At 41.9% G+C, this 18,675-nt stretch overlaps 1 protein-coding gene across 1 annotated transcript in view; it reads left to right on the top strand.

Moving 5' to 3' along the window:
- HDAC2 (histone deacetylase 2) overlaps positions 1–18,675 on the top strand; it is a 60,877-nt gene that overhangs the window by 13,810 nt on the left and 28,392 nt on the right. The window contains exons 2-5 of the mRNA XM_088460495.1: positions 3,233–3,345; positions 10,260–10,377; positions 14,327–14,401; positions 15,487–15,625. Coding sequence (XP_088316621.1) covers positions 3,233–3,345; positions 10,260–10,377; positions 14,327–14,401; positions 15,487–15,625 — 445 coding nt within the window. The remainder of the gene's footprint in view (positions 1–3,232; positions 3,346–10,259; positions 10,378–14,326; positions 14,402–15,486; positions 15,626–18,675) is intronic.

Below are 18,675 nucleotides of genomic sequence, written 5' to 3'. Positions count from 1 at the left end.
ACAATTGATTCTGAATTATACCAGAATAGTCTAATGGAAAATGTCAAGATATCTGTCTATAAGCTGCATCTCCAGAAAACGTGGGTCATGCAGCAAGACAACGACCCAAAACAGAAGAATAAATGTAAAGTTTTGGAATGGCTAAGTCAAAGTCCTGACCTTAATCCAATTGAATTGTTGTGGAAGGATCTGAAGTGAGCAGTTCATGGGAGGAAACTCACCAACAGAACAGAGTTGAAGCTGTTTTGTACTGTATGTAGGAATGGGGTGAAATTCCTCCAAGCCGATGTTAAGGACTATTCAAGAAATACCGGAAACGTTTAGAAGCAGTTATTGCTGCACAAGGGGGTCATAACAGATGCTGAAAGCAAAGGTTTGCATACTTTTGACACTCACAGATGTGTGATATTGGATCATTTTCCTCAATAATGAGCACGTCTAATTTTTTTTTGTCTCTTTTGATTTGGTTCTCTTTATCTACTTTTAGGACTTGTGTAAAATATCTGAGGTAGTTTTAGACCAAATTTCAGCAGAAGTATAGAAAATTCTGAAGGGTTCACAAACTTTCAAGCAGCACTGCATATTCTTTCAGTTTGTGACCAAATCTAATAATAAATGGATTGCTTGTTAAAACCTTTGTACCTGCTGTACCAACGAGCACAGCTCTTGATATATCAATTAAGCTGTTCTCTATTTATACCTTAATTTGGTAGTGCATATCTTGGAAAGCGGTTCACCCTAGAATTTACCTTTCGGTTGGCAATCATTCATTCCAATATTCCCCTAAAGTGCTTTAAAATCCCCACCCCATTCCATTCAAACCTACCACTTGCCATCAAAATTACCCTTCAGGCAGCTTTATATAGAATACCCCTACAATCCCTCAGATCCAATATGTGCTGACAACTCCCCCACATGCCACTTAAACCTCACCACATGTCACTCCACGTGCACTCATTGGCACATACCCCTCCCTCACTTGCACTCCTACACAAATCTCCTACTCACTAATACTCCCAGCATGAACAATGCAGAGTTTAATTCTGATCAGGAGCAGCCAGTTTGAGACTGCAGGTGAAGACTTAATGGACTACTGACTTCCTGTTGCTACCACTGATGTAAACCCCCTGATTTAGGAGGAAATTCAATTGTTTAACGCTGCCACAGCTTCTGTCTAAAGTGACCGTGAGCAATTGTTTGTGCTGATGGGCACCTCCTGAGGTGGCGAGCAGAATTCTGCCCAAAGTCTGGTGTTTGGGAATAGCCCTCAGTAGTTTGCATGGGTTTAGCCACTTTACGTGGCCAATCCCAGTGCATTTGGGCATGACTTGTGATAAGTAATGGGAGCCCACTGCACTTAAGCCCATCTGCGAAACTACTGGATATTGCCTGTTGAGGACCCTATGTAATGGACAACTTTCAGCAATTGAACCTTAAACGTTTAAATAAATTATCTACTTTTTGACTACCTACTCCTTAATATAGCCTTCCACTCACTCTCACCATGTGCCAATAAAAGGGACTCTACCTTAACTGAAGTTTGGAGCTAAACAGCAGCACAGTATCCTGGCGTTTCTACATGATGAATTTAGCATGGGTTTTGCCATATCTACACTCAAAATTAGAGCACAGGGTGTTTTTCTGGGGACAAATTTTGTCTTCTGAAGTTATTAATTTGTTTCTTTCAGTCAGTAAAAAGAATTTGTTCATCTGTCTGATCTTTTGTGGCACAATGGGACCTCAATATAGTACATTAAGTGCTTATGTGTATAGCATTTTTTTTCCTAGTGGTATTACAGAAGCCGTGATCTGCAAGTGAGAACAATGTAGATAAGCGATGTAGTTTTGGGGGAAATTTTGGGTGTTAGTCTTATGTCCCCATAAGTGCTGAAAGGTGTGTCACTGTAAGCAGCGTGGTAAGGGCCAACACCGCAGGCAACATTGTGGTTAAAGGTTACTTACAAGAGAAGATAGGTTCCAAGGCAGAGAGGGGGAGGCAATGACCCGTTAAGAACAAAAGCCAAAACACAAGAGTGTCTTTTTTGAGGCAATCTTTCCCACCCTCCCTCCCTACTAGCACAATAATTTTTCTTTTGGCAGTTGGCCATCTGGATAATGCAATTGCAAACTAAACATAATCAAGGTACAATGTTCACAAATTGATGGGAGGATGATATGTCCTCCGGGGCTGTGTAGTCATTGGGCACACTTCTGAAATTGACCTGCCTCATGATGGGCAGAGGACACCTATGTCTGTGTATGACACCTGTGACTGTGTGCAGTGGTACTGCTAATAGGGTCACGGTACCCCAATGATAACGACGAATCGTGAAGGCTCATCTCAAGCTGATCGATGGTGGGACATAGGACGGAACTCAGACGGTTGCCCTACCAGTGAGGGAGGAGTTTTTCACTTTACAATCAGTAGCATTGGAAGAACCCATTCTGTTGACTCAGGTGGGTACATCTGTACTCACCGGAGCATGGGGTGTGTAGGATAACCTGCTCCAATAACCAAATTTGAATAGTATTTTTGAAATTTCTTTTTCTGGGGCACCAACTTTATGGAAGTGATAAATAAAATTCCCACCATCTACGGTGTGTAGTGTTTTATTTACTTGATCTAAGAGGTGGTTATCGTAAATGCATTATGGGGGGTTGCCATGACCTTGGCAAAAGAGAAGCCATCATATTTTATCAGATTATTACCTCTGCCAGAAGGTTTGGAAAGTTACAGGCACTATGGTGTAAGCAATTATTTTTTGTATATCTTTAAGGAGCCTATTTTATTTCCTGCCAAAAAGATTTTTTGTCAACATTTGCTAACAGGAAGATAGTGTTGCCATTTTTTTTTCCTTAAGCATGTGATGCCACAAACCGTAGAGCAGTCCTGTGAATCGGATACGTTGCATCGCATTGCAACAGACAAAGAAAAAGTCGCTACACGTAAGCAGAGTCACACAGGCTGTTTGGAGCAACTGCAGGAATAGTGTATACGGACACATCTGTAATAGTGATTGCATCTTCAACGTAGAGAGAACTAGTATGTAATGAAACTTTTACATTTGTAGTGTTTATGTTCTGTTATAAATTATTTTAATAATGGTCTGTATCCATCGAGCAGCATTTTGTAAAACTAGTTTGTTTGCCCTTCCTTCTGGTAATCTGCATGAATGTGTTTGTATTGAGTTGGTTATTAATATCACACATTCTAAACAGAATCTCTTTCTAGGTGACATTGGAAATTATTACTATGGACAAGGGCACCCCATGAAGCCACATAGGATACGGATGACCCACAATTTACTTCTGAACTATGGGCTTTACAGAAAGATGGAAATATATGTAAGTCTGTTTATAAACCTACAATGCTTTCTTATAAACTCAATGTGTTTCCTGTTTTTCTTTTGTACTATCTGGGGGACATTGGAAACAGTGGATTTAAGTGGGAAGGCTGCGCAGTAGGCACTAAATATTTCATTCTATTGAGGCTAGAACTCTCCTCCCTCTTAAACCCTCCTATCTCCACCTTTTTTTCTATCTCCAGTTATTTCGTTTAGTGCCTACAGTAGAGGCATGAATGTTAGGAGGCAGAAAAAATATAACACTGAAGCGCTGTCTCCATGTTTATAAATAAGAATCAATATTTAATAAAAATTAAAACACATATTAAATACACCCTAGCAGGAATAAAGGTGACATAAATATGTCACAACCAATCTAACAATAGTATCAATATGTGACATTGCCATGTAAAGGTAAACTGAATACAATGTTACAATAAAACACAAATAATTGATAAAGCACAAGAGAAATAAAAATAAGTAACCACAGCGTAATATCGGATTCAGAGATCAAAATCAGTCCAATTTCAAGACACCTGTGTCCCTGAGTTGTTCAGGGTCAAGAATAATTGCAGGTTTAAAAATGCCAGTATTTCAGAGTCTCTTTGTTTAGCAGACTAAATTGTGAATTATTTGTGTTTTATTGTAACATTGTATTCAGTTTACCTTTACATGGCAATGTCACATATTGATACTATTGTATTATATTAGATAGGCTGGCTATGGTTATTAGTCATTAGGTTTTAATTATCTGCTATATTGCCACCATCTCACCTAATTGTTGAGGTTATAGATTGGTTGTGACATATTTATGTCACCTTTATTCCTGCTAGGGTGTATTTAATATAAGTTTTAATTTTTATTAAATATTGATTCATATTTATAAACATTGAGACAGGCTTCAATGTTCTATTTTTTTCTGTTTTTTGTTTACATTTGTTACGTAAGGTATAGCCTATCTTGAAACCGAAGCAGCATTCTCAGTGAATTAAGAATAGATCTGTGATTAGTTTTAATTGTCTCCGGCGTTAGCTTGTGTGCTTTAATGTTAGGAGGCTTTTGTTTTTTATTTTCTAATCTTTTTTTGTTGTATTTAGTATTTTTCTTTGCACACTTCAGATGCCTTATGGGACTCTGGGCCTGATTCAGAGCCGGACGTTATTTGCGGACGGTCGTTCTAAAAAAGGGTCCGGATATTTAAATTGAGCGCTCGCACTTTGCGGTGTGTTGACGCCTCTGTCTGAGCGAGCGGCCGAAAAATGCGCTCGCTATTTCGTAAAGACGCCCCTTTGCAGTTCGCATAACACGTCATCTCCGGTATTTATTAGATTACTCGGGACCATCGAAAGGCATCTGAACTGCTCGCAGTGCTTGTGGTAGCTTTTTCTTACCGCTATCACTGCGAGCAGTTGAGGCTAAAAGACAACCAAGTGACGTGGTCGATGACGCTCCTTTAATAATTATGCACTCCCATTAAACGCCCTTTTGACCGTTAGGCACGCCTGCGTTCGGATGACGCTCCTTTACTAATTATGCACTCCCATTAAACGCCCTTTTGACCGTTAGGCACGTCTGCGTTCGGATCTCCACTCCCCCGTTTTCAAGCACCTTCCCCTGTTACCACCCACAAACGGTACATTCTGTCAATCAAATTAGCAGCCCCCGCTGTATTACGAGCACACGATTTCCGACCGCGCGCAATGACTGGTTTGCGCATGCGCATTACGACCCATACGCATGCGCAGTTGCGCGAACATCGCTCAGAACGAATGAGCGGCCGCTTACGAGCGGCTCTGAATCAGGCCTTCAGTGTGCCCACAGAGCGTGATTACAGCACCAGTAGTTCGGTGGTGGTCCCACATGGCTGCAGCCCACTCCGAATGACCGTAGGTGGACACACATTCCCATAGGTCCCAAAATACTGCACCTTTTAAAGACTCCTATCATGGGAAGCCGCGGCCTTAAATTGATACCGTCACAGCCTGGACGAGTTATGGGGGCACAAACGCCGACTGGAGCCTACCTCTGTGGAGATCTGGTCAGGCTGTGGAGGGAGGACAGTGAGCTCCAGGTGCAGTCACTTAGTTGGCATCTTCATATAATAGATGGCTCCATCATGCCGAAGCGCCACATCCTGCTACAGTTTAACCAACGAAGTTGTGCTGAGCAGAGGGAAAAAAAACTCATTTGGGGGACTGGCAATGGATACTTCGGATTCCCCTCCCCAGTAAGTGCTGCACTTTTTTGTTTGTTTAACCCCTGCGGTGAACTGTGATTGGAAATGGCAGATGGGTGCATCCATCTTGGTTGGGGCAGCAGGGACATATAAAAATATTACTTCTCATGCCTGTTCGTGGCAAATGGTGAGGAGTGGGCTGGCTGCAGGTTGTTTTGTGAATGTCTCTGGAGTTGTCTGACAAAGGAAGTTGCTTGGCTCTACTAATATTTCCATAGGTTGCCAGGAAGGTATGCAATCGGGAAGCCGGCTAACGTAAGCCCGACAGCCGGCTTCCCATCTGCTTTATCCCGGGGAGGGTTAAATGACAGGCGTCTAATTCTAGACGCCTGTCATTTTACCGACGCCGGGAGACCGGGGTCCGGCATCCCGATCGAAGAGATGCCGGGTGCCTCTGCAGACAGCCGCGGGCGGGGGGGAGGTTTAGGGCTTCCGGGGGAGACTTAGGGTTAGGCACCCCCCGGGAGGTTAGGGTTAGGCTAGGGGGAGGGAGGGTTAGGGTTAGGCACCCCCCTGGGGGACTTAGGTTTAGGCGTCGGGGAAGGTTTAGGCACTTAGAGGGGGGATTAGGGTTAGGCACTGGGGGGAAGGTTAGGGTTGGGTACACCTAAGGAGGGTTAGGGGGGTTAGGTTGGTTTATACTTACCTGGGACCAATCAGGATTTTCAGCCGTGTGGGCCAGCCGCTGTCGGGATTTGAACCGTATGTATTTCGCCAGGAGTGGGTTTTTGTATTCTCTTAAATTGTACTGTTATAACTTTTGTTGCAGACATATTTCTTCTGTAACTATTAAGGTTAAGTTTAAAAATTACTTTAGTGATTGAGCTTTGATTTGAAAACAAAAATGTATTTACACTATGGAGTATTAGGCAGAAGTTACCACAGAGTGAAGCAGGGAACTGCTCAGGCTTTGCATTATTTATGTCCAAAAGGTTCTATCAAAATTCCAGGTTGGAGCACAGATCCGGTTCCCCTTTGTGCGGCATACGAGGCAGAGCTACTCAGCGCATGTCTGAGGGTTTGCCAGCTTTTGAGGAGAGATGCCAGTATGGGCGATGGTCATGGCTTAGGCCTCCCATCTGCGAGTATGCTCGCAGGGTCTCCAAGCCACAGCCTGATTTGGGGGTGGCGCCAGCCTGCATTCCTGGAAACGGGGCATGTGACTTCTGTTTTGTGGGAGTGCAGAGGCCAGGGTCTGCTTCTGAAGATGCTGGTTTCCTGGCCTTGGCTACGCAGGCAGGATGGGCATTCTGTGCAGCCATTGGCCTTCTCAGATGGTGATCCGATGCTGCGTTTTTGGATGCGGCACTCGGATCTTTGATCCTGTCAGGAGGCGTCTTGGAATCTCCTCAGATGCCTCTTGCTGCATTAGCATATTTTCAAATGCTGCTTTAGATGCAGCAGCGATGTGAACTGGGTACATGTCTGAAGCAGGCCCATTGTTAGCTCCCAGGTTACCTATCCCTAGATCATGGTAGTATGGTAGATTCGGGCTGGGCCCTTAACATTGAGAAGGGACTTTCTTGAGTATGTAATGCTATAAACATATTGGCTGATCTCCTCTGTGGCAACTTGCTATAAGAAGTGACTGAGTGACCACATAGCCGTCTTTCCTTGTGACAAAGTCTTGGAAGTTTCTCCTCAGGAGGAGGAGGAGACTCTAGTTCAGTACTTGATTGATCACTCAGAATGGGACATGGATTTGTTGGATAGTGTGGGAGCCCAGGATCTGATTATGGCTATTCACCAGACTTTGCAGATCTCAGAAGATGCCCCTACTGTTGCTGGGACTTTCTCTGACTACTTCAAATGGAAGAAGAAGCAGGCGGTTTCTCTTCCTAGTAAAAAAGAAATGGGAGCGCTCAGACGCAGCTGCTAGTTTAAAATCCAATATTTACTTATATCAACATTTTTTTGAAAACACAAATTTATAGGTCTACAGGTGGAATATATTCAATCAGCAATCATATACCATGACAATATTGTACATATTTGACTTCAATCGAATCAATGCAAATTTAAAACATTAAATCAGCAAGCTGTCAGTTGATTAGCAGTAAAGCTTAGTATAGTAGTCCAGCAAGATATTTGGTTAGTCTCTTAATATAGTATAGGCAAAAGCAAGCTGTTATTAGTATGCAGCTGGTAATTGTTAGTGGTGGTAATAAATCTTTGCTCCAGATGGTAAGATACAGTTTACAATATAGTAGCAGGGTATAAGTATAGTATAGCGATATAAACAGTCTTTACCTCTACCCTTATCCAGGAGCTACTGTACCTGAATTTGCTTTCAGTCCCAGCTACACACTGTACACTGGTAGTTTGTGGCTGGTGGTTCTCACCTGGTGGGGATTCTGGGCGAGTTCCAGCGCAAAAGGAGATCTGCTCCTGAGCCGCGGCTCCCAAATCCCCGGTACCAGCGGGAAAGTCAATGCATGCTGCTGATCTTCTGTTGGCGGCTTCCGGACTCGTTGGATAGTGTTGGAGCCCAGGATCTGATTATGGCTATTTACCAGAATTTACAGATCTCAGAAGATAGCCCTACTGTTGCTGGGACTTTCTCTGACTACTTCAAACGGAAGAAGCAGCAGGCGGTTTCTCTTCCTGCATTGTCACATTGTGAGGTTGTCCTGGAAGAGGCCTGGTTAAAGCCATAAAAAATAAAAATTAATGTCCTGCCAGGTTTTCTATTAACACATACTTTTTCTGAGGTTTTATATGGCCTTGGGAAGGAGGGGGTGCTATCTGTGTTCGATCCCCCAAAAGCCAGACAGGCAAAAGCAACAGTCATCCCTATTTCAAATTCAGCAATGTTGAGAGCTTCAATGACCTTAAGATGGAGGCTACATTGAAGTGCTTATCTGCAGTTGCAGGGACCTGACTGTGGCTTGGGCAAACAAGGCCACGGAAACATGGATTGATGAGTTGACAGGGGGTGTACAGTCCGGTATGGGTTCATGGGACATCCTTGTCGTACTGGATTATGCTAAACAAGCTTCTATCTATATGGACCATGCATCTTTTCATATGGCCTTTTTTATTTAGGGCATATCAGTCGTAGCTGTTTCTGCCAAGTTGTGGTTAAGGTCATGGCAGGCGGACCTGGAATAAAAATAAAACCACGGAAGTAATTCTGTTTGCGGGTAAGTGGCTGTTTGGGTCAGAAGTGAGTTACATCATTCCCCATGCGACAGGAGGTAAAAGTCCTTCCCTTCCGGTATTACCTCCTAGTGCTAAAACTCTTAGGTTTGGCCCTTTCGTTTCCCTGAAAAGTCTCACACTGTCCTCCAGGGGACAGACAGGGCCCCATAGAAGGGGAAATATCAGGGGCCATGTGGCCATGGCAACTAGGTGTTCAGGAGCCAAGCCAGGAGATAAGTTCATGACCCTCCACAGGCTGATTCCAGACTGATAGTAGTAGGGAGGGGACTCGTGCTTCCGTTCCGGGACACCTGGTTCAGATCAACCTCAGATCTTTGGGTCAGAAGTGTGATGTCTCAAGGATACATTTTAGATCTTTCTGGTCCTCGACCACACAGAGAACTTATCGGTGAGTGGGCTAAATAACTAAGAAAAATTCTTATCTAATTATTATTGTGATCTATGTAAACATAGTAATCCTTGAGCCCCCTTGTAGGTGTATGTAAATTGCATTATATGGGGCATGGTAGAATTGAAGCTAGGTCGCATTGGTTAGTCACTGAATTTGTGCTGGGATGGTGGGATCTGTCCACAAAAGTTTAAAAAGGGGTGTGACCACACCTATCTGCTGCCCAGAGGATACAGCACCAGTGGGGCTGCAAGAAGCAGGCAGGACTGAGAAGTCGGACTAGCTGCCCTTGATAGTTAGGACTGAAGAAGTGAGGTAGTGTCCTGAATGGGGGCTAGGTTGTTTCTTCTGTTGCTGTATGCTGATGATATTAAAGCACCATTTTGTTTGTTTAAACCTGGACAAGCTTTATGGTGACCCTTATTTGTGCACCCAAATACTGCACCACTGACCACTCTACTGAGCAAAATACCCCAGAACTTCACAAGTGATTTACAGATTTAGGGGCCTATGTATCAAGCTGCAGTTTCTACATAATTTTATGTATTGTTTCTATGTACTAAAAGCACAATGCAGGAGATTTCACAGAATCTCCACCAAAGTGCTAATAAGCGTTGCAGAACGCAGTCCTCGTTATTATCAATGGGGACTACGATCTGATCCCTATGTACTAAACTCCAAAAAGTGAAGCTTTCCGGAGTATAGCCACGGTAGTTTACACCAAACTGCTTTGAGCCTATGGGGGCTCCAGGGGCAGGACTGAGATCTTTCGATCTCTCTCTCGCAGCCCCTGGCTGGCTCCGGAAGCTGATATTATGCGCAGTGTCAGCTTCCCCTGGAGAAGTCTTTCACTTCTGTGAAAGACTTCCACAATTTGCCGGGGATATAACTCGTAGGGACAGCGGTTACCACAACTGATAGTGCCCCTTTGTACATAGCAGGGATATTTTCATTAAAAATGAAAATCTATCTGCGAGTTGGACCGATGATAATCGCGGCAGCACCGCGATTATGGATACATAGACCCCTCAAAGAGAGAGTTCCCCACGTGTATTCTGTTTTGAATGTTTATCTTGACTGCTTCATTGAGTTGTCTGTTAATAAATAGTAATGCCTGTTTTTTCTTTAGCGCCCTCATAAGGCAACAGCTGAAGAGATGACCAAGTACCACAGTGATGAATACATAAAATTTCTTCGATCGATAAGACCAGACAACATGTCAGAATACAGCAAACAGATGCAGAGATGTAAGTTATGTGGCACAGTTTTAGAACATACTATTGATTACATCACTTGCAAAACCTTAAGGCCCCCATACATGGTGCGAGGTGATAGGGGATCTGTCGTGTGACATATCGGGCGGTCTGCACACACTGCGATCGGGTGGTCGACTGCCCGATATGCCGGCTCCCTCCTTCCTCACTCGCATAGTCATGTATGAGATCACACATCGCATCCCCTGATGTCTATTTGAAGTCCTATTTGTGTGTAAAGTCTAATTTCTGGGGATTTTGAGGTGACTTTGAGTCTGTTTTGCCTTTAGTAAATACCTGATTGTCAAAATCACCACAAAATAGAATGGAACTGAAAATCGCCCATTAGTAAATTTACCCCTTGAACAATGTATCCCAAACTCATTCCTCCGGGAGCACTAACAGTGCATGTTTTCCAGGTCTCCTCACAGAATCACAAGTGAAATAATTAGCTCCACCTGTGGATCTTTTAAAATGTGTCAGCCAGTAATGACTACACCTGTGCACCTGCTAGGAAAAATGGAAACCATGCACTGTAAAGGGCCCCGTACACTGTGCGATGTGCACTCAGCGATGCGATCCATGATCCGACTACCGACACATCGGGCGTTCCCCACACACGGAGAAATCCGCTGCCTGATATGCCGGCCCCCCTCCACCCCCGCATAGACTAGCATGACTGTCGATTCTCCAGATCTCTTGTGCAGACAAAGATCTAAAGGAGTGAAGGATGACCTCACGGGAGCGCGCAGTGGCAGACATCATGCCCACACACAAAACAATATAACTGCGATATCGTTCCAACCGTCAAAATGGCCACTATGTCGCTCCGTGTGTGTGGGGGCCTTTAGTGCTCCCTGAGGAATGAGTTTGCAAGACACAGCATTTGATGGATTGATATTTTAGAGCTTATCATATTATTGTTTGACATGGGAAATGTTCTGTTTGGAAAATTAAATTTGGTTTGTTTTGTGTTCCTGATTTGGCTGTTCGCAGCTAATGCTAAAAAGAGATTGGTGAGTAATCACTGTGTGGAAAATAGTTTGATTTAGATAAGAACTTAATTTGTAACTACAGCGAGCATACAAAGCTTTGTTTTTTCATGAAAATAGTCCTTATATTTGAAATATTTATTTTGGACATGCAAGAAATCGTGTTGTTGGCCTATTGTTGTATTATAGGTTTACAGGCATATTAGTTGTATTTAGCGTAAAATTTTTTACTTTCCTAGAGTATTTATCTTTTTTTCTCTCCCTCCCTCCCTGTGACTTTCATTTTAATAGTACAGCTAAATTTGACATCCCTAAAAATGTAAATGTAAAAAAAAAAAATCACAGGTGTTCAAAAATACCATTATTAATCTTATCCACAGCAGCAATAATACTTTTCAGGACTGATAAATGTTCCTTAAATATACTCTATAAAAACATCAACTTTATCATCAGGCCCATACAAAAAAATAAATGATCTCACCCTTTTAATTATTTGCAAATAGCCCAGTGAGTCTGGAGCTAAAGATCTATATGCTAAGTCTTCCATAATTGTAAAGATGCATACACACGTGAAGATTTTCTGTCCAACCATCCAACTAGTTGATTAGTTGGAATGAAAATCTGGTAACGTATGAGAGTAACTGAGGGTCAGCAATTTGCTCCTAAATGCCAGAAAACAGATGAAATGGTCATTCAGACAAGTTTGTTAAATGTTTGATTTAGACAATTTGTTCAAACAACCGTTTTTGTCCATTTTCCAGCATTTGTCAGCAAATTGCTGATTGTCATTTGCTTTCATACCTTACCAGATTATCATTTCAACCAATCAACTAGTTGGATGGTTGGACAGAAAATCCTTTACGTGTGTATCCAGCTTTAGTTTTGCCAGAACCTTTAATTGTTGTTGATCATACAATGGATAAAAACTTTTAGATAGCATGACTACCAATATTACCAATGAATGGTACTAGACAAAATCTATTACATCTAACAATTATAAAAAAAAACAACCAACCATACACATAGTCAGTGTCTAAAAGAGGAAGTAAAGAACAGCCAAATGTTTTTATATTAGACTTTATCTACATTTTTAAAGATTGATACATAGACGACATCTACAAAATCTATAATATAATTAATATTGTTAAGTAGTTAACAGTAACTAATTTATTAAGATTAATGTTCTTTTTTTAGGGCAGGATGCTTATTATGAAGAGGGCACACATTTTAATTCTGAAGGGCAAAGTCATAACCCCATTGCTTAAATTCCTGTTAGGCTGCCCCATATGACCTTTCCATACCCCTCAGATTTCCCCACATGCCTATTCCTGATCTGTGTATTCTAGGGTCGTGAGCAAGAGGGCTGTCTGGAGCCAAATAGAGGTGATGATGAGGCGTAGCAATTGTAGCTGAGTCTCTGCTGCTGCAGCTCTCCTTTCAGCCTCCTGTTCCCAGTGGCAAATTCATCTCTTGTTGCCTTGGCACGACGAGTTCTCCGAGAAGCATATAGGCCTATTTGCCAAGCCTTGTCTGGCAACTGGTCTTTAGTAAACCCTTCCTCAGGGCAACAGTCTGGTTGCAGAGGAGATTCAATGAGCCACTCCGGGCTGCAGACTCACTCTGCCAATTCAGTGTGGATCAACTAATCCCTTGTGGTGCACTTATTTTCTGTTTACATAAAGTATTTATCAAATATTTCTCTCCAACCTGATTTGGTGATACATGTAATGTATTGTAATACACACATTGTATTTTCCTGTATTTAAAGGCACCCGACGGGTTTGGTGGCAACCATGCTGTGGAATGTCCTTTTTGAATTCATGTTAGATTGGATTTTACAATCTTAGTAGGAGATGGTAAAAATTGTCTAAAAACAAGGAAACATCCTAGCAACATATGAACAGGACAAAATAGCTGTTCATCTTTTCAGCTTGCCCAAGATTGAACTGGTCCACAAGGGTACTGGAGAAATCTCCAGTGGACCCCACTGACTGAGAGACCAACCGTCCTCCAGTGGTCAGGTTCCAGACTGTGCACTGGAATTAGGCATTTTTACTCTATTAGAGAGTCCGTTGCCTGGTGGTGCTTGGTTCACTTCTATAGAACCTACACCAAGATTCGCCCTCCTGCCAATCAAAGTGGGTGGCCACGACACAACCCTGTCTTCTTGTTGGCCGTGGGCTTTAACATAATGAACACAGTTCCTGCCATTGATTGAAAAGGCATTGTATTTCTGTATTAATTCACTAACCTACAATTAAGTCATCTTAGTAAGTAAGAGCTTAGATAGTTGATTTTATTTTTACAATGGCATGTATTTCATCACTGGAAGTCAGAAATGCGGTCTCCTATTGTATGTACAGTGCATTAATGTGGTATTTTATAAAGGATCATGATGTGCATAAATATTAAACATATGTTACATTATACTGTGTTTTTAGGACTATGGTGTATTCAGTACAGTGCATTGCTGATATTAATCTGGTTCATTATTATGCATGCACCAGTGGTTGCTGACCATACCCCTTTAGCATGGGCCTCTGCAACTGCATTTTCTCGGTGGGCCCTTCATGTCCCTGTCCAACATTGAGCTTGTCAGGTTCTGGTAAAAACTGGAACTTATATTTTGTGTTGGTTGATGTCTAATTTTTGCAATTCTTTTTTATGTTGTCCTATGTCTTTGTTTTAAGCACCAGAAGCTTGCTTGTTTTAATAAACTGTTGAAGGTGCACCATTTGGATAATTACTGGTTCCCATACCCTAGCTCATAAGATTGCTGCTAATCATTCTTTGCTTCAGACTAATCTGTGACCACCTGGAAGAACTGTTCTGTATTTGGATAACCCATTTAATATAGAATTTTTTTTTTTTTTGTATGTCTTTTCAAATAAAATACCATATTTTACAAAACGTTTTCATTATATGTAACCTATGTTTGTGTTTATGTTCAGTCAACGTAGGTGAGGACTGTCCGGTATTTGATGGCCTTTTTGAGTTCTGTCAGTTATCTACTGGAGGCTCTGTTGGTGAGTATACTGCTGTTCAACATTTTTGTTTTCCATGTCCATTTTGTTTTATTTTACATTTGTGGACTTTAAGTATGAAAGCTTAAAAATACTGGTGCTTGCCCATCTGTATGGTTAATGCAGACTGAGCGGTGGTGGATGTAAATTAACGGGATATAGATAGCATCCCGTTGGTCTGGATGCCAGCGCTCAGAATACCGGCGCCAGAATCCCAACCACCGGCATCCCGAAGGGAAATATTAGGATTTAGGGGAGGGCTAGGGTTAGGCTGGGGGGGGGGAGGGTTAGTGTTAAGCTGCGAGTTTAGGGTTAGGGTACGCACCTAGTTGGGTCAGGATTTGGACTGTTGGGATGCCACTGTCTGTATTATGACCTCCAGGATCCCATAGCCAACCCAAAGTAACAATGCGGTTTAGAACTGTAAGGATTGTTAGCACAGAATTGCTGTCTTTGCTGTATACTCAAGCAGCTGTGGCTTGAGGTGAAAATGTGAATTTGGCACAGTTAGAAATGCCCCCCAAAAAATGGTCTTTTCTAAGTTATTTAACCTTTTCTTTGATAGCACTTTCAAGGGGCAATTCAACTGTTGCTCTGTTTGGGCACCCGTGCGCGCCCAAAAGTACAGGTTTAGCCGTATATAGCAGCTAACTCTGTCTAAAGCCCTGCTTTGGGTGCCCAAACTCCTGTTTGAGCATCTAAAGCCCTGATTTATCTCACATTTCTGCTTGCCACCTCTAAGGCTGTGAGCAGAAATGTGTTTAACCGTGGCTATGTGTGTCCTAATGGAGCAACAATTGAATTGCCCCGTCAGGTGCCCATTAGTTTATTCGCCCCATAAAAAAATGTAATTGTCCCCTTTGTGTGCAATTCCCTTATTTTATGAGAGTGCGAGTATTTGTTGGGGGGGGGGGTTGGTAATTTTTTCCGATTAAATGTGCTTTCTTTAGCAATTCATTCATCAGTTTCTGATCACTCGATTTTTGCATTTTAGAGGTTTTGGTACTTTTGTGACTATATTGAGAGAGTATGTGTTTGCATGTATGCATATGTAAAATATTATTTATTTAAATATTATTCTTTTTAAGCTGGTGCCGTGAAACTGAATCGCCAGCAAACAGACATGGCTGTTAATTGGGCGGGAGGGCTTCATCATGCTAAAAAATCAGAAGCATCTGGATTTTGCTACGTCAATGATATTGTTCTTGCCATTCTTGAATTACTAAAGTAAGTTTTGTCTTTTGATGTGTTTGTTCTTTCTTGCGTTCTGAAGTAAATGTACCACATATCCAACCAATGGATCTTTAATTATATAATGCTTAGTGTATATGTACACTAAGTGCCCAGAATACCACTGGTTGTGGGTTTGCTTTGTAAATAGTGGGTGTAGCTACGTTAACATCAGTTTTCAAGCATAGGCAATTTTAATCATTTGCATATTCTAAACGAGAATAAATCAGCCTTATTTAAAGCCAGTACAGGTGGATTGCAGCTATCAGAAGGAAAAAGGGGGGTGTGCAATCCCCTCAAAAGGTACAAAAATGTAAAGCACAACTACGTATTCACACACCAGGAAGATAATCTCAATATTAAATGTAAATATTAAACATAAAACCCATTAATTCAGTTTAAATCACAAATAATAGTTATATATAATATAAATCAAATGCTTGGTGACTGTATCAATTGTTTCTGTCTGTAGTCTTACTTCATAGAATCACACAGCCACGTATAAAATATTCTTTGAGTCAGAAAAGTTTAATAAAGCAGGGTACACACGGGATGATTGCTGCATCAACTATTTCTCTTGAACTCTCTGTAGTGCAGGACAAACTATATTGGGTGTGTACACACTGAAAGATAACTATGATAGATATCTTTCAGTGAAGCCATCCTGCCACATCTCTGAACAGGCAATTATTGAAGATATCGTCCAAATTGGCCTGTATGTACGGACGACCAAAGATATCGTTATCGACCAGCGCGCATCGTTGTTCGTTCGTTGCATACACACAGAAAGATATGAACAATATATCGTTGAACGATATCGTTATCGGTCAAAGATATCGTCTCGTGTTTGCCTCAGTAGACTGTGTTATGCTACCTCCAATATCCACTGATATGGATGCAGTTTACAGTAAATATCCCATACAGGGTGTAGCAGGGGAGTTGTAAAAATATCCAACCTTGTTTACTTTATATAGTTCTGTAATTATGGTACTGATGATCTTATTGATCACGTTGGGTCAGGGAAGAGAGACTTGTTCCATTGAGTATTTAGTAGTTGTCCTAATGGCTGTGGAACACAGATTAAGTTGCGGATACAGCCCTTTCTGGGTTCTCATCCTATCTAATTGCTCTTTTAGTGTTCGTTTTTCTGATTCTGCCTCCTCTTAACTACCTCTATCAGTTGGAGTTCCGCAATGCTCAGTCTTGGGTCCTCTGCTTTTCTCAATCTATACCACCTCTCTTGGCAAACTAATCGTTTCTTTCGGATTTCAGTATCATCTGTATGCGGATAATACTCAAATCTACCTATCATCTCCAGATTTGTCACCATCTGTATTGGTCTGTCACTGAAAGTCTTTCTGCCATTTTGTCTTGGATGTCATCTCACCACCTCAAACTTAATATATCCAAAATAGAATTAATTGTATTTCCACCGGCCATTAACAGTTACCAATCTCAATAATTCGACAATCAACCCCACCCCACAAGCCCGCTGCCTAGGTGTAATCCTTGACTCTGAACTGTCCTTTGTTCCCCACATTCAATCTGTCTCAAAATCATGTTACATACATCTAAAAACAGAATCGGTATGTAATGCCGGCGGCTTAATAGCCACCGGATGAAATACCGACGCCGGAAGACCGAAGGCTCTACATCCCAACTGGGGCTCAATGTGTTTCGGTGTACTATGCACCCTTCATCAGGTGCATGGCAGGGCAATTACCACTATTAAAAGTGATGTCCATGCTATACAGGTTAGTCTTAAGTCGTGTTTTTTATTCGTTTTGTTTTCAAAAGCTGAATCATATTTATTTTAAGAGTAATAAGCATTATATTTACCTCTATAAGGAACTGAAATGCACATTTTAGGTAAAGACCTTTAGGTGTAGTTCTGTACAGTGGTACTGTGTTTTCAGTAATTATGTGAAACTAGCTGGGATACCCAGAGTTGCCTGAGTTGAAAACTGGACCCTGAAGTACACCTGCAGCCTTAATGTTTTACATTGTCCTCGCCTATAACTTGAATAACCTATGTAAATTAGGAGTAAATGACCGTGCAGACAGGCGTATTGTTATACAGTTTGGAATGGGGTATATAAGGAGCAGACTGACTTTCAGAATAGAAATCAGTAAAGCTTTCAAAATCACTTAACTTTCAGAAATCACTGCATAACAGAGGGGGTGATTCAGCTGCGTTTGGATATGCTATTGCATCTGGTAACATGATTCGATGCTGTGTCCTAGGACACAGTATCGGATCATCTGCGAAACCTTTGGCCTGCTGAGTGACCATGGAGTCACACAAGCAGGATGCCGCAGTTGAGTAAAAGAGCCCAGGAAATCTCGATCAGGCGCATGGGCAGATTCATGATAATCTGGAATCTGCATAACCCCTGTTACTGTGTCCGCAGCTGAATCACCCCCAGGTAATCACTCTGCAGACCAACTTTGAAGACCATGTCTAGCAGGTCTGCTATCGGGGGGAATGCTGGGACTGGATCCCATTTCTGGACAGAAGGGGGCCTCCCCGCAGTGGCAGTATGTGGCTGTGCTCAATCTCCTCTGCTGTTTGTAATCTCCGTATGCTAAGTTTTACCAGGATCAAAGATTGTGGATTGATTATGCTGTCTGCCACAGTCTGAATGTATTGAGTGCTCATGAGCCTGCCAGGCACTCTGGTTAGAGCTGAGAGGCTGTGCTTTAACTATGATCAAACACTACACTTAGGACAGGGCTGCTGGCATTATGTAGGGTTCCCAACGTACAAAATAAGGGTATGTGGAAAAAGAAAGAAAAGACCAGCGCTCACACTATGTGACACATTTAAAATTATTTCATTGAAAGCATTCTACAATAATAACAACTGAACTAAAATTTATTTAAATGATGAATGATAAAATCTAAAATTGGCTAAGAGAAAGTAGAATCAAAATGTATGTAATTTGTAGCTATGCATGGGTAAAATCAGCAACAATGTGCCTAACCCATTCAAACAATGGGTTAATTTGTAAATTGATCCTCTTATCAAATGGTCTGTTTGCCACATT

This window comes from Taudactylus pleione, unplaced genomic scaffold, assembly GCF_031769625.1.
Source record: "Taudactylus pleione unplaced genomic scaffold, aTauple2 ptg000046l, whole genome shotgun sequence".
Classification (NCBI taxonomy): Eukaryota; Metazoa; Chordata; class Amphibia; order Anura; family Myobatrachidae; genus Taudactylus; species Taudactylus pleione.
This window is presented reverse-complemented; position numbering and strand designations above follow the sequence as displayed.